We start from the raw sequence: 16,190 nt of genomic DNA, 5'->3' as shown, positions 1-16,190 counted from the left end.
GCACCCTTGTTGTAATATGGGCACCATAAAGCTTGCTAATGGCAATATATTAGGTTTTAAATGTTGAATTATCTTTTTCATAAACGGTTCTTTTCTTTAATGGGAACAACAGATAACATCTCTGAATGGTATTAGAAGGTCGAGTGGTGAGTTTCCACGTTCACAGACAATTTCTGTCAAATGATTAGGGTTTGAAATGAACACTAGCCAACCCACCAAATGCGGGTAGAAATCAGCAGTGGCAGGCAACTTCATCACTCTTACTAGCCAATTTGGCATGTGATGTTTACAGGGTTTTTCCTGCATTGAAAATTCGGTGAATGTCAGGCGACTCGGAGATGCTGCCAAAGCAAATTTAATTGTATATATCTCAGCGCTCATAGGTTTATAACTACAAGCACTATATATTTCCTCTCATAACTTACACGCGCATCTGTACAGGGCAAATGAAGCATGCTTTCACGTGAACCACTGCAGCGCACACCAAAAGCTTATGTGACCCATTTCAATTCTACAGAGAACACTCTTGTATAAATCTCTATTTGGTGGAAGTCAGACCTCTCAAACTGCTAGACAGCCCTGACATTATAAACAGCCCTGACAAATACACTTCATCAGTTTTTAAAATACACATTATTCTTACTAAAATGTGTTTTTTTGTTTTGTTTTGTGTTTTCACTGCAGTAACACTACCTTAATATTACTAACACTAGATTAATATTAAAGCTATTAGGGTGACTCTAATAGACTTTTTTTATTACAACTGTGAAATTTGTGGTTAAAGGTTTCTAAATGCGTTTATGCAATTAGTTTTTTCATAACAAATACTATAGTTTTTTTTTTTTTTTAGATAAGACTATCAACAAACCACAGTAATTAACTGTGGTAATGGCATTTTCATTACAAATGCAACTGTTAAACAATGCTAAAAAATGTGTAAACTTTAATATAGGCAAGTACAATTTAGAATGAAAACACTTGCATAAATTATGGACAAAGTATTGACAAATTTTTCTCCTATTCTTTCCTACTCTTGTTCTAACTGGTCAATTTTGCCTTCAGATATTCCAAAGGTTATTTCAATCACTAGGCTTGTGTCCTGCTAAACTAATATCGTTCTCATTCAAATAAAATATGTCCAAACAAATGCATACAGTTACAGTCTCCAGTTACCTTTATCACTTTTTGCGAGGCAGGGGATTTTGGCTAGTGAAAATGCTGAGTGGCTAATGACTTTGGAAAACTACTAGCCATAGTGTCCGGTGAGTCAACAAGTTAATTTCAAGCCCTGCATATGATGTGACACCATTCACACATTTATCCAGTATTTTTTATAATTTCACATTAAAAGCATTGTTGTTATGTGGCTGTGTTTTTGCTACAAGGACTATGTTACAGATTAAACATTTTTGTACATTATATATAAAACATTTCCCCAAGGAAATGTGTTCACTTGTTTGTTGTTGTCTTAACCAAGATATTAATGAAAACTTGTTAAAATCTGACATGATATTTTATTTCTGTTTTTTTAAGGTTCTGATAAAAGTTATATGCTTTCAAATTGTCCCATTTTGTTAGAATTTTCCAATGATCTGACAAAAGTTATGATGATGAAATCAAAATTATAATTTATTTATTTTATTTTTTTGCTTTTAGTCTGACTATTAGCATTAAGGTCATCTTTATGGTAGCAAAATTCTTAATGTTCTCTTTCAATATTCTCTTTCAGAAAACATAAGCATTTAAAATTTACAATCGATTCTGGCAAAATGGTCCCAGAAAAAGGTATAGCTTCCTGCAATCATTTTGTCCAATCAAATGCTTTCTAGAACGCACCCTCTCCCTACATCTATTCAGCACACATGGATGTTCTCACCTGCACTGATGATGCCTTCGCAGGTCACTTCAAAGTGAGTACAATCCGTGCTGTAGGGGCGTTGCAAACAGAATTTCCAATAAGAATCACTGAATGACCGTTATCACCTTTCAGCCCTCTGAAGCTCTCACAGTGGAGGTAACTCTCTTCAAAAGGAATAGGGCATAGGGATGATCACTTCTGAATGAAACGCACCAATGTGGGAGTTCGATGCGAAGTAAATGGCTTCAGTTTATTTATATTTTTAATGCAGCAGTTTTTCAGAAGAGACTTGGGGTGTACAGCAAGAGTTAGTGTTCTTACATTTTATTTTATTTTTTTAATTTGGAATGCCCAATTCCCAATGTGCTTTTTAAGTCCTCGTGGTCGCATAGTGATTTGCCTCAGTCCGGGTGGCGGATAACGAATCCCAGTTGCCTCCACGTCTGTGACCGTCAACCCACGCATCTTATCACGTGGCTTGTTGAGCGCGTTGCCACGCAGACATAGCGTGTGTGGAGGCTTCACGCCATCCACCGCGGCAACTACGCTCAACTCACCACACTCCCCACCGAGAACGAACCACATTATAGAGACCACGAAGAGGTTACCCCATGTGACTCTACCCTCCCAAGCAACCGGGCCAATTTGGTTGCTAAGGGGACCTGGCTGGAGTCACTCAGCACGTCCTGGGATTCAAACTAGCGAACTCCAGGGGTGGTAGCCAGCGTCTTTTACCACTGAGCTACCCAGGCCCCCAGTGTTCTAAATTCTTTAGTGTGTTGTGATTCAAAACATGAATATATTGTGCACTTACACTCGCTTGTTTCTCATTTATCTGCATTGGACTTGCACAACGGCTCTGGCCTCACTGTAAGCAAAGACCATAATGCGCTATGTTTGTTCGAGGGCTGGTTTTGTAGTAACGTGGTCAGTTATATCATCATGGTATCGCTTCTCAGTTTGAACTCCGGCTCAAGCATGAGAAACAGCAGGGTTGCGTGTGTGGCTTTACCAGGGGCTGCGATGTAAACTAAAGCCTATTGGCTATTTTAAAAAAGAGCCGTTTGACATGTCCCACCCCAACTTCATGTTTCAGTACGAAATATGTCAATAGGCCAAAGAAAACCACGTTCATCAAGGCACTTCACGGGGACTTTAAGGGATAAGCTTATTTCATTACAGTTCGGTTTGTCAGAGTGAGCGAGTAGAAAGAGTGATTCAGACTGGCCTCCAAACGTGCCACATTCTAACATGTAAACACACACACACAACTGTTTGATTCAACACTTCTCTGTAAAAGTTCTGACTTTTTGTCACCTCATTATAACTCCTCTTACAGACTTCATCCTCTTCACAGTCCACAAGCCCTCAAAACATACTCTAACTACCATCAGCTACCTATCTATCAATCTACTTGTCTGTTTATCTGTCTTGTCTTAACTGTGTAATGTTGCTGAGCATATATATTTTTTGCCTTATTGCACTCTTGGCCAAGTCAGACAAGATTTTGGACCAGTACTCTGTTTTTAAAAAATATTGTCTTTTCTAATCCACAAAGGCACAGAACACACCCAACAAAAACACTTTCTAAAAGTGAGGGCAAACAAAATGCTACTGTGATGCAGCTGTTGTTTTAAGTCATGGATAAGATATTGATTCTGTTAGTCTTTCATCTTAGTTTTTAAACTGTCTGCTGATATACAGTACAGTCGCCCCAAATAGTGTTTGGACATTAAGCCAAACCAAAAAGTTTATGAATTTCAAAGTACAGAATACCAAACCAAGTGGCATCTGCAAATAAATGATGTTAGACCTCTCAGACGTAACTTGACTTTTCTTGATATTTATTTCTCACTTTGCCATTTTGCAATACATTTTTAAAAGCATTTTTTTTTTTTATACAGTAAATGCCACTTAGTTTGATATTTTGCTATCTAATGCCAAGACATTCAAAGATTTGTAAGTGAAGTTAAAGTTTCCAAATACTTTTTGGGGCCACTGCATTATGAATAATAAAAATTGGTAGCTTCTGTACCCTTTGTACTAAGTGTCCACTAGGGCAATTGTTCTTAACTGGTTTTATAAAAAAATAAATAAACCTGGATTTACTGTAGCCTGGGTCACACTTTCTTTCATCTTGTACAGTTTTGCTCATGTTTTTCAATAATAAGGGCATGTATGAAGTGACATTAATAAAAAAAATAATGTCAACAACAAAAGATACAGAATGTTTTCTCTCCCCTCTTTTAAAAGTTGATGACCCTATTTATTTATATGAGCATATTTATAATCCCTGTTTATTTCCTAATATCAAAAGTCATTCAAACAGAACATATATTAGACAGGAGGAAAACTGTGTCCATGCCCATAAGTCTTGGAGGTCCAGACTTTAAAGCCCTTTATGTAGGCTACTTCCTCCATAACACTTTAAAGTAGTAAAATTCTTACTAGAAATCAAATGGATAGCATCAGTTTTGTGGTCTGCTGCGCAATATTGAAGGAAGTCTGGCTGGCCCAGGTGCGCTCCAGTTAGAGCAGAGCACTGGCGTGAGTGTTTCTGTAATGCTAATGACACCCTCTCGCGAAAACCAGGCTTCAATCACACCACAAAAATAACGCGTTGCAGATCAAAATCATATTTAGTGCATATAAAGCACCGAACAGAAGATTATCATTAAATTAGCAAAAAAATTACAATGGAGAAAGAACCATGGCATTGTTCTTTCCCTTCATGTCCGTAACCCTGTCCGAACAGACCGGGGCAGGTGAATCAAATCTAATCTATTAATATTTTATAATAATGAACATGACTGGGTCCCACAATAATAATTCAGTACTGTATCTTATTCAACTGGGTTCCAAAAAATAAGTGAGGGTAATTAATTTGATAAAAAATGGGTTAATAAAAATATATACGTGAATAATGCTTTTTTATTAGCCTAGCATGTATTATTTTACACTCACTGAGCACTTTATTAGCAACACCTGTACATCTACTTTTTCATGCGATTATCTCAAAGCCTCTCAATCATGTGGCAGCAATGCATAAAATCACACAGATACAGGTCAGGAGCTTCAGTTAATGTTCACATCAACCATCAGAATAGGGAAAAAAATTTATTTAGACTATGGCATGATTGTTGGTGCCAGACAGGCTAGTTTGTTTATTTCTGTAACTGCTGATCTCCTGGGATTTTCACGGACAACAGTCTCTAGAGTTACTACTCAAAATTATGCCAAAAACAAAAAACAGAGTGGCAGTTCTGCAGACGGAAATGCCTTGTTAATGAGAGAGGTCAAAGGAGAATGGCCAGAGTGGTTCGAGCTGACAGAAAGGCTACGGTAACTCAGATAACCACTCTGTACAATTGTAGCGAGCAGAACAGCATCTCAGATTGCACAAAACATTGAATCTTGAGGTGGAAGGGCTACAACAGCAGATCACATCGGGCACTTTATTAGGACCATAGTGTTCCTAATAAAGTGATCAGTGAATGTATTTCAATCACAAACTGGTAAGATAGATATTACAAATCAATAAGCCTGTCTCCCAAACATGGCTGGTCTTTAGTAATCACTGATGTAAGGGACAGTCAACCCTAAACCAAGCTAATCCAACGTGCTGGACAAAGAGTAACCTGCAGATCACTCTTCAGAAATACTATTATCTGCAGGAACTGCAGTCAGATGATTGCACAAGCAAGGACTTGTCTCTTACCCTGTTCTTATAGAAGTGACACTGAGGAATATAAACACCTAATCTAATCTCAATGTTCCAGTGAATAGAAATTGCACACTCATGCGAACAGAGCTGATTAGAATTCCATTTCAAGAGAATGACAAGTGGCAGTCATTGTTTAGAGGGGGATGCATTCTTCTCATTCTTGCTTTTATAAGTATAAGAGTCATTTAAAACATGTCTGTATACTGTGCATTCAAAAGGATGTGCTCCATATTTGTGTGTTACTCTGTATAAAATAGAAAAAAAGTGATTCTCATGTGGAATCATTTTGGTGTTTGTCTTTCAATGATTGCATACAGTGATTGTTTGGATTGGGAGAATCTAATCCAAGATGTATACAATGGATAGGTCAACACAAAACTGAAATGAAGCATTGCACAATTAAGCCATAATACCCCCCGAATAGAAATATCCTTACCACAATAATATAACAGAATTGCTTGTAAAACACAAACAACACTGTAAGATAAAAAGTATTACATAATAAGCCAATAGATGTTAAGCAACAACAACAAAAAGAGTTATTAGCTGGAATAATGGACATTGCTAAACCCCCACAAACTGCCCTTGGCAAAGTACACCAAAAAAAAAGAGAACAGAAGGATTAGGTAGATCAAGCAAGGTTTGGTTGTTTCTGCAACACTGTCCAATAATTTTGACAAACTAAAATGGAAAATGGGCAAAGTGGAAAAGAGGCCATAAATGGAGCAGCCAGATTGCATTTGAACTTTCCTTGCTTGCATTGAACTTGGGAAATGAAACTGGTTCATAGCAGATTACAAAACCACATAATCAACAGTTTCAACAAGAAACAAATTCGTTTTTAAATTAGTTGAAATACTTTTAATTAAAATTATGAAACCGAAACATTCCACAGCTTGGCTTGTCTTAGAGTAGATACATTGTGTTGCTATTGTAAGCTAACAAACACACCAGAACTACTGTCAATGACGATGTGTTGCTGAACCCAACCAGAACTGTTTAGAAACTACTTGTCTGCATGCATGGATGATCACTGATAAGTATTCTCCTCCATCATAATATTTCATTTAGTAAAATTTTTGCTAGATATTTCAGAAATGCAGTTGTGGAGTTGGAGTGCCTTGTTTCAAGGTTAAGGGTTGACAATGTAAACAGGGATCATCAGCCCAGACCAGTGCATCGTTCTTTGAAGCAATTGGATCATTAAAAACATATTCTATTCAGTGATTATTGTACATCTGTAAACAGAATAAGGATGTGCCAGGGTGGTCGTCCAACAACTGACTAGTCAATTAGTGGGGTCGACTACTAACATTAATATTTTAGTGGTGGCGGTGGTGGTTTTAATGGGGGACGCATTTCTCAAATTAATTGAGTGACGCAACTTAGAGAGCATTTTTGTGTGATTCTAGCTTTCTGTGCTTAAAAGTGAATAATAGTCAGCAGCACAGTAAAACCCTCTGCAAGAAGTTTAATCTCTTTAATGCTTTAAGTTTATTCTTTTTATGTACTGCTGTTACACCAAAGTGCCACATCAACAATACATTTCAAGACTATCACTGTTGGACATTAAATCCTCTGCTGTGAGTAATATTTCTGTATTTGTGAGGTGATGTGGAGAGATTAAAGCCATTTCCTGATTCTGCATGACACTACTGAAATAAATAGTTGCAGTTAAAAAGGTTTAAACTGATTTATGTCGTTGTCGTGAATAGGATATGTCTTGCAGTTCTGCACGTTTGAATGTGCAGCGTGGATCGCCCTGAAGCACTCTGGTTACACTGAGAAGTGCATCATTTCGTGTTCAGGATGCACACAAGCGGTTTAATGCCACTCTGTACTGGAGCCTTTCTTATTTCTTTCTTTGATAGGTTTGTATAATATGACGTTACAGTTATTAAGCGTATTTATTTGTAGAATAACTGCTTGTTACCATGTTGAAGTGCTGCACTTTACATCCATACATCCCTCTGAAACATCGGGGTCATGTGAACATAACAGAGCCTCATTATACATTATTAAACTACAAAATTGGTAGTTTTAAGGGGTGTAAGGACCCATCGTTCTGGATTGATCCATCGATCAAATAGCCAATGATGTAATATCATCGATGCCACGTGCAAACATCATTGTATATTTTTTTAAGATGCACCTTTGTTTTTACACTCTAATGCCAGCCACATCCATAAGCATTTCCGTCAGGCGATGCAGCAACCTTATGATATTCATCTCGCTTTATAAGTGCTATATATGCTTCTCATGTGGGACACGGATGTGCGCAGAGTGATTGAAAACTTAAGTTGCGCTCTGCTCTATCCATGCGCGCACGTCAATCGTGTATCCCTCAAAATACCAGCTGCAGTGACAGAATATTGCAGAGCAGGTCACATGCACGATTAAATCGTGCGTCCCTTGATATCATGGCACATGAGAATTTCCGTGCTGTGGAGCAGTTCAACCGTGTAAAACAGCTAAACAACCCCGACATTCTGAACAACACTGACGACAGAAAGAGAAAACACCTGATCTGCCCCAACATCAATTACAAGACTTTTCACATCAACACCATTACTAACATATCACAGTAAACTGTAACAGAAGGTTTCAATACAACTGTGGAAGTTGTAGCCAAGAACACGGATAGCACTTACTCTCTTGTAGAAAACAAGTCGTGGATATGTAACTATTTTGGATTGAAACACATGCTTGACTGTTGTTTCACTATAGTGTAAGGCAATGAGCTGTCATCAAGCAATTGATGATCACATGCATGTGACTTGATTTTTTTATACTGTTTATTTTATATAACTGAAGTACCTGAAGTATTTTGTTGTGGATGTCCCAACGTGGATACTGGATTTGCACTTTTCAGAGTGCTCAATAAAATATTAAAATTATATACTTATGACATAACATTTATTATTGCTTGTGAAAAATAGGAACATTATATCGTAATATCCATCGCAGGCCCCTGAATCCAATAGAATCGAAATTGCATCGTGGCAGATTTTAAGGTATCGGCAAACATCGAATCGCTGGCTAAGAAAATCGGTATAAGATTGTATCGTGATGTACTTTCGCACAACCCTAAAACAGAAGTATCTTTCTTTAAAATAAATGCCACTTGGTTTGACATTTTGTTATCTAATGCATCAAAATGTTGCATTCATACATTTGCCACTACATAATGAACATGAAAACTGGTAGGCTCTTTAGGCAGGCACCCTTTGGGCCAGTGTAAATGTGATCATTTCTCCCAATGAATAAGAGCTTCTAAATGTTGGTGGAAACTCCATAAAATGGCACAAATGATCATGGAGCTATTAAGGCCATGAGATCATCTGAATATAGTTCATAGGATAACATAAGCAGAATTACAACAGCTTAGCCCGATCATAAACATAACTGAGCACCTCCAAAACTAAGACACATACGCCATACGATACAATAGCTGATATACTATATATAGGATAACTGTTTCAATTTGGCTACCATGGGCTATAGGGTGGTAAACTAAGATATCAGCAGATGCAGTAGGAGGTAAGAAACCCCCTTACTGACAATAGGCTACACCTTTCATTTTTATACACAATCATAACTAAGGGTTTCCTTCACTTAAGAGGTTTCTCGCAACTGGGCCCTGGAATCTAACAGCTGCTGCAATGTATCGGAACCAACATTTTCTTTGATGTGTATCACTGTAAACTATGCTATGACCCTTCAACCTGACCGATGAGACTAAACAGCAGCGAATCGGCACATAAATCTAAAGCATGCGCTGTGTGGCCTTACAGATCTGCTCAAGTGTCACATAAAACTCACCTTTCGCTGACCAGCACGACATCGGCATCTGTCCACTGCTTGAAAATGGACGGAAGCACTTTTCTCAAAGTGAAGAAGAGACCGGGGAAAACCACCACGCCGCAAGCCAACACTTGCAACATCATTGCCGTGCACTAGTCCCGCTATATAACCTGATATAGTGTTGGGTCGAAAACAAGACGCCGCGTTGAAATAGTACCGCTGAGGTGAATTGGCCCGGTCAGGGCAGCATTAGAGCAGCGGTTACCCTGCCTCCTCAGCAGCGCTCGCCGAATAACGGTGGAGGTGTCCGGTGATTGATTGCTCTTCACTCCTGCTTCAAAGCCGCCGGGCACCAGCGAATATTCTGTTACATGGTACGGTTTCTAAACCGACGACCCGCTTGTACGTGCCTTGTTTACTTGTTCCGATGTTATAATGTGGGGTTCTGTGCATAAAGTCAGCAGGAACGGCTCGAATCGTTAATTAAAAGCGACCGTGTATCCGCTGCTCGGCGAGCGTTGTTCATTCCTGCGCGGTTTAGAGTTTGAGAACACGCCGCTGCTGCACTGAGCAACTCCGCCACTCACGCTATCCGCACAACAGCGCCATCTAGGCACTATGGCAGTAGGAACACCTCGATTCGATATTGTAAACGCTGTACACCTCTAATCATGTATCTTTTTTCATACTTTTTTATCATTATTTATTTAAGCATTTATGCTTATGATTTTTATTTAAAAAAATTCCATAATATCGATCGTATAATAGTTGATTTTCAGTTGCTTTTCACTGCTTATGCGGTTTTTGTGAGCAAATTATATCTTGCTGAAAGTTTATTTTATTCTATTGTCATTTTATATTGTATATTGCAGTTCTCATTATTGGCATTACTGCTTACCTGCAAAAAACACGACAGCCTGCACGTATGGATGACCACTGATAAGTGTTCTCCTCCATCAGTTCAGTAGAGTTTAAAGGGATAGTTCACCAAAATGAAAATTCTCCCATCAATTGCTCACCCTCATGCCATCCCAGATGTGTATGACTTTCTTTCTTCTGCAGAACACAAACACAGATTTTTAGAAGAATATCTCAGGTCTGTAGGTCCATACAATGCAAGTGAATGGTGACCAGAACTTTGAAGCTCCAAAAATCACATAAAGGCAGCATAAAAGTAATCCATACAACTCTAGTGGTCAAATCTATGTCTTTAGAAGTGATATGACAGGTGTATTTAAGTCCTTTTTAATATAAATTCTCCTCCCTGCCCAGTAGGTGGTGATGTGCATGAAGAATACAAATCGCCAAAAACAAAAGAACAATAATTAGAACGTGAAAGTGAAAATGGAGATTGGTAGTAAAAAAATGACTTAAGTATTGATCTGTTTCTCACACATACTTATCACTTCAGAAGATATGGATTAAACTTCTGGAGTCATATGGATTACTTTTATGCTGCTTTTATATGCTTTGAGCTTTAAAATTTTGGTCACAATTCACTTGCATTGTATGGACCTACAGAGCTGAGATATTCTTCTAAAAATCTTCATTTGTGTTCAGCAGAAGAAAGAAAGTCATACACATCTGGGATGGCATGAGGGTGAGTGAATGATGAGAAAAACGTCCCCCTTTAAATTAGTTTAAAATAATTGCTAGATATTTCAGAAATTCTGTTGTTGAGTTGGAGTGCCTTGTTTCAAGGTATCGTTCTTTGAAGCTATTGGATCATTGAAAACCTATTCTATTCAGCGATCTGTAAACAGAAGTATCTTTCATTAAATGCAATGCCACTTGGTTTGACATTTTGTTATCTAATGCAATGGCATCCAGTTATGTTTCTAAATGCTGTACATCTCTAATCTTTTTACAGTATTTTATTTTAAATCATTATTTATTCATATTTACACTTTTTTATAAAGTTTTTGCCATAATATCATCCTATAAGCTTTGCTTTTCAGTTGATTTTCACTGTTGCAGTTATCTTTATTGGCATTACTGACAATTATTTATTTATTTATTTATTTTTCTTATTCGTTTTCTATTTTTTGTGTGCATATTTAAGCTTTTAAAATAGTGTATGCACAGCAATCCTGTACTTGGAAATTGATTATAAAATAGACATAACATATCACATTGTTGACCTTTTAAATGTCATGCTGATAGCTTGGATTAATAAACTTTTAGCTTTTATGAAGCTTGTGGATTTATGTGCATGTATGTGGTCTATATATTTATTTATATGAAGCATGCAGAGTGGATTTAGGATCATGGACTGTATGATTTTCATTGGTAGAAGAGTTTACAACATGCTGAGGCCACACACAGCAGAGCCTTTGTTCCCAAACAGTTAGGCCTACACAGTTCACAATCCTAATCCATCTATCCCACCAACCCCCACTTCTTAGTTGCTCATTCATGCTGATCTAGTAAGCAAGAGAGAGGAGGGAGTTTACCAAACTGATCTGGGATCAGTTTGACTTCAGCCCTCTAGTCTCCAGGATATAGTTACCTCTCCCTGGGACCAATTACACACACTCTTTGTTGCACCTTTTCACGTCACTGGTCCACAGTTTTCCTAACCCAGCAACCATTATAAACTGAACCAGCCCTTGTAAACTACAGTATCATATTGTAACTTAAATGATCTGGGCACAACAAGATCTCCACAGGCTTGAAGCCATTGTTAGAAAATTAGAAACCAATAATGAAACATTCTCACCCCAGGTATACTGACACACTGTCATCTCCAAATAGACCAAGACTTGAAGTTTTATCTCACTTAATGGTTTTGATTTATGTTTATTCTGGTATGTGAGCGTGGACCGTAATTGGTGTGTAAATCTTTTTATTTGATCAAAATTACAATATTACCACTATGATATTATGAATCATTAACTCTAAAAGCACCTGTTCTCAGATCATATAACTCAATATTTCATAATGTATATGGTGGATTAAAAAACACACAGTAAACTAAAGAAACTCTACAAAAGAAATGCAAATACTTTTTCCTGACAAAAGGATAGTTAAAGGGATAGTTAACCTAAAAATGTAATTCTCTCACCATTTACTCACCCTCATGTCATTCCAGATGCATATGACTTTCTCTGCACACAGCTCTGTAGGTCCTCACAATGCAAGTGTATGGTGACCAGACCTTTGAAGCTCCAAAAATGACATAAAGGCCAAATAAAAGTTATCCACATGACTCCAGTGGTTTAATCCATGTCTTCAGAAGTGAAATGAAACAGATCTATATTTAAGTCCTTTTTTACTATAAATCTCCACTAGGGTTTAAAAAAATATCGTACTGTAACATATTGTATCGTACGTAACGATGCTCTCGATTTGATATCATATGAATCGTATGATACATATATAAATACATAAGTGCGATTAAAACCAAGCAATGCAACACTGCAAGCTGCGAAACGGCCTCCTCCTTGGAGAGGCAGTGCTGAGCGCTCACAGGAAAACAGAGCAACTAGTCTACATAGGCGAGTTGAGAGCTTGAAGACCGATGGCAAACGGCAAGTACTGTACATTGTAGCGTTACAGCTAGTCGAATTTGCCAAACAACAATGTCATGTTCTGGTGCTACAGTACATCAAACATGTCATTTTATTTGCACTGACATCATCGTGATAAATAATTGTATCGGATCGTGAAATTTCTGAATCGTTACATGCCTAATCTCCCCCTTTGATCAGCTCCGACCAGTAGGTAGTGATATGCACGAAGAATGCAAATAAAGAATAAAAAAGTGAGATTTACTGAGATTTTCTTCTTATCAACACATCAGATATTTACAAACATTAATAAAATCTGGTAATATCAAAGTCAGCCTTTATTCTGTAGGTCATCTTTCCATATTAATTTCACCTGCAGCTGTATAAGTTCACCACGGCCACACACACTGACTATGTCTGGTATACAGTATATTTAGAGTATATATACAATTTAAGGTTATTTTGCTTAATTTTCTGTTTCAACACCATACTCTTGGTTACACCAACTCTTTCACCCAAAATGAAAATAAGTTTCAGATAACTCCCCTCATTTTTATTAGGTCCTATTAGCATCTAGTAACAAAATTTGTCATACTGTAACAGTACATGTACAGTTTGTTTTTGAAGCTGATGTTGATACATATGATGGAATAGTACCCACTTTTTTTTTGTTGAGAAAATAAAAGAAGCAAAAGCAACTGAATTCCTCTAAACATGTTGAACAGATTCATCCAAAATAATTCCTTTACATAAACTTACGTAGCAACTTAATTTGTAGTTCAATCTGTTTGCAGAAATTGACCATGTGTTTTTGCAGAATCTGATGAAATATACATTACAAAAAATACCTCAAAACATGAATCGCAAGATTTTCAGACTGTGCCCTCTCAGGGTAAACTGCACACAGCATTCATTAGCACTTAATCATTTATTTCTTAACTGTGCAGTACAAAGACACGTTAACAAGTCTGTAGTCTAAAAGATGTTCTGATGAATCACTGACAAACTTCAGATCAAGCAGACAGGTCCTTTACTCAGCTTTTGACTGTGTTTGGTCACAGCTTGCAAATATAAAGATGCCAACTTGTTGTAGGCTTAATTGTAATGATAGAGACTTAATTAACAGTGTTCAAACTAAGTGCACATGTCCATAGATTTAACATAACTTTTGTGCCTGATTTGTAAGTAATTAGTTTAGTTTAATAATGACCTGTTAATATCCACACACTGATAAGTCACAAGCAATAAAACCATGGAGACAAAGGCTTTTTATAACATTACCCTCATAAAATTGCCATAGTCATCTTATCCAGCACAAAAATCACTCTGGACCCCACTCACCCTGCCCACTACCTTTTTGAACTGTTGCCTTCTGGCCGACGCTGCAGAGCTCTGAGCACCAGAACCGTCAGGCACAAGAACAGTTTTTTCCCTCAGGGTGTCCATCTCATGAACAGTTCAAACTGCCCCATTGAGCAATAACTAATGTGCAATACACAGTTTAGTCTATTTATATTTATATACATTCCCTTGCATCTGTATATAACAGATTTGTATTTGTACATACATATATATATATATATATATATATATATATATATATATATATATATATATATATATATATGTATATATATATCTGTATATATTGTCTTATTGTGTATTTCTATATATACTTATATTTTCTATTCACTTTTTATTTGTATTAAATTTTTTTTATTATTATTATCTATGGCTTGTTGTTGAATTGTTTGTGCACTGGAAGCTTCTGTCACCAAGAAAAAAATCCATGTATGTGTAAGCATAATCTGGCAATAAAGCTCATTCTGATTCTGATTCTGATTCTGATAAAAAATATAAAACAGGCAGAAAAGTGGAGAGAGAGACTAGTCAAAGTGCCAAGATATCCAGCCAGTCTGAACAGGTCAGTAATGCATTTTTGAATCAAACATTTTCCATTTGCAATTTATATGCATTTACTTCTGTTTTGTAAGTTATATATATATATATATACTATATTTTTATATATAAATATATTTTAATAATTTTTAAGTTATTTAAAACCTTATGAGTGCTAAATGTGTTCTCTTTTTAATTACTGTAAAATTTGTTTGTGAAAGATTGTTTTATAAGATTTTTTTCATATCTTTTGTCTGAAAATAGATGTTTAAACGTCACTTTTTGATGTTTGATTAACTCATTGATTGATTGACTATCCCAGGGCTCTCTGTGTGTTGGTGTTTGTCCATTAATTTCAAAGCAATGCTTGAAAACATCCCAACATTCATGATCCTGATGTGTTCAGGTATGGTTTTTAGGGGGGGAAATGCCTCCCAAAGTGACAACAATGGCAAAGGGGTAAAAATGCTCTATTATTTATCTCTTACATAACACTGGATATATTTATTCATCTAGTACTAGGGTACGACAGGGCTAAAGGTACAGCTTAAGGGGGGTTACAGTGATATCGTGTAAATAAAGGGACAATAGTTATAAGGCAAACCTTGCCAACTTAGACAAATATTTTTGAGACAGCAAGATGCCTTTTTGAGTAACAAATTAAGATAATGCTTACTCATAATAACTACTTCAGAAAAGGGTGCACGATTTCCTGTTGATTTCAATCACAGTTGGCATTTCATAAAATATCAAGTATTCTATTAACAAATTAAGCTCCATTGTGATTGAATCAGTCAATGTGAGCCCACTTTGAACATTTTTCATATCAAATCCTCACCCCACATAAGAAAAACAATGTTATATGGGGGGGCTTTAGCCCCTGCAACAGGGGGCTTTTTACCCCAAATACTAACCTTTCACTTATTGGACAGTTTATTTAGACCCATTGTACCCTATCTTTTAATGAAATTAATATATTTGATCTAAATGGACGACTTGCTGTGTTGTATGTTGAAAAAAACAAACAAATAATGCCCTCATAAATGCAAAAAATGTCCCTGAAAATCAATTCCAGGGGTAAATATTGCTGCTGAATTTCTTACACGTGCAGAAATAGTCATCTCAATACAAGTGCAAATCATTAAGAGAGACATTTAATAAATAGCACAGTCAGCTGATAGAATAGATTATATCTGTGAAGAAAAAGCTAATAAAACCAAAACCTCTTGATTGTTTCTTACTATTATCAGTGTTGTTTTGTGCTGATGCAACTGCTGCCATGGACCCCACTAGCCCTATCATCCTGGACTCCAGCACCACTATCATGGTCTCCACTGACACCCCTGCAATGTCTGTGGGCACTGAGTTTGACTCCACAGACAAAACTCCTCTTTCA

The 16,190-nt window shown here is 36.8% G+C and overlaps 1 protein-coding gene across 1 annotated transcript in view; it reads right to left on the bottom strand.

The window, feature by feature from the left end:
- The window catches only part of tlcd3a (TLC domain containing 3A), a 34,768-nt gene extending 24,717 nt beyond the window's left edge, over positions 1-10,051 (bottom strand). Inside the window, exon 1 of the mRNA XM_051673458.1 lies at positions 9,405-10,051. Coding sequence (XP_051529418.1) covers positions 9,405-9,529 — 125 coding nt within the window. The 5' untranslated portion in view covers positions 9,530-10,051. The remainder of the gene's footprint in view (positions 1-9,404) is intronic.
- Between the last annotated feature and the right edge of the window lie 6,139 nt (positions 10,052-16,190).

Source organism: Myxocyprinus asiaticus, chromosome 3 (assembly GCF_019703515.2).
Source record: "Myxocyprinus asiaticus isolate MX2 ecotype Aquarium Trade chromosome 3, UBuf_Myxa_2, whole genome shotgun sequence".
Classification (NCBI taxonomy): Eukaryota; Metazoa; Chordata; class Actinopteri; order Cypriniformes; family Catostomidae; genus Myxocyprinus; species Myxocyprinus asiaticus.
The sequence above is the reverse complement of the archived record's forward strand: the minus strand, read 5'-3'. Positions and strand labels throughout refer to the sequence as shown.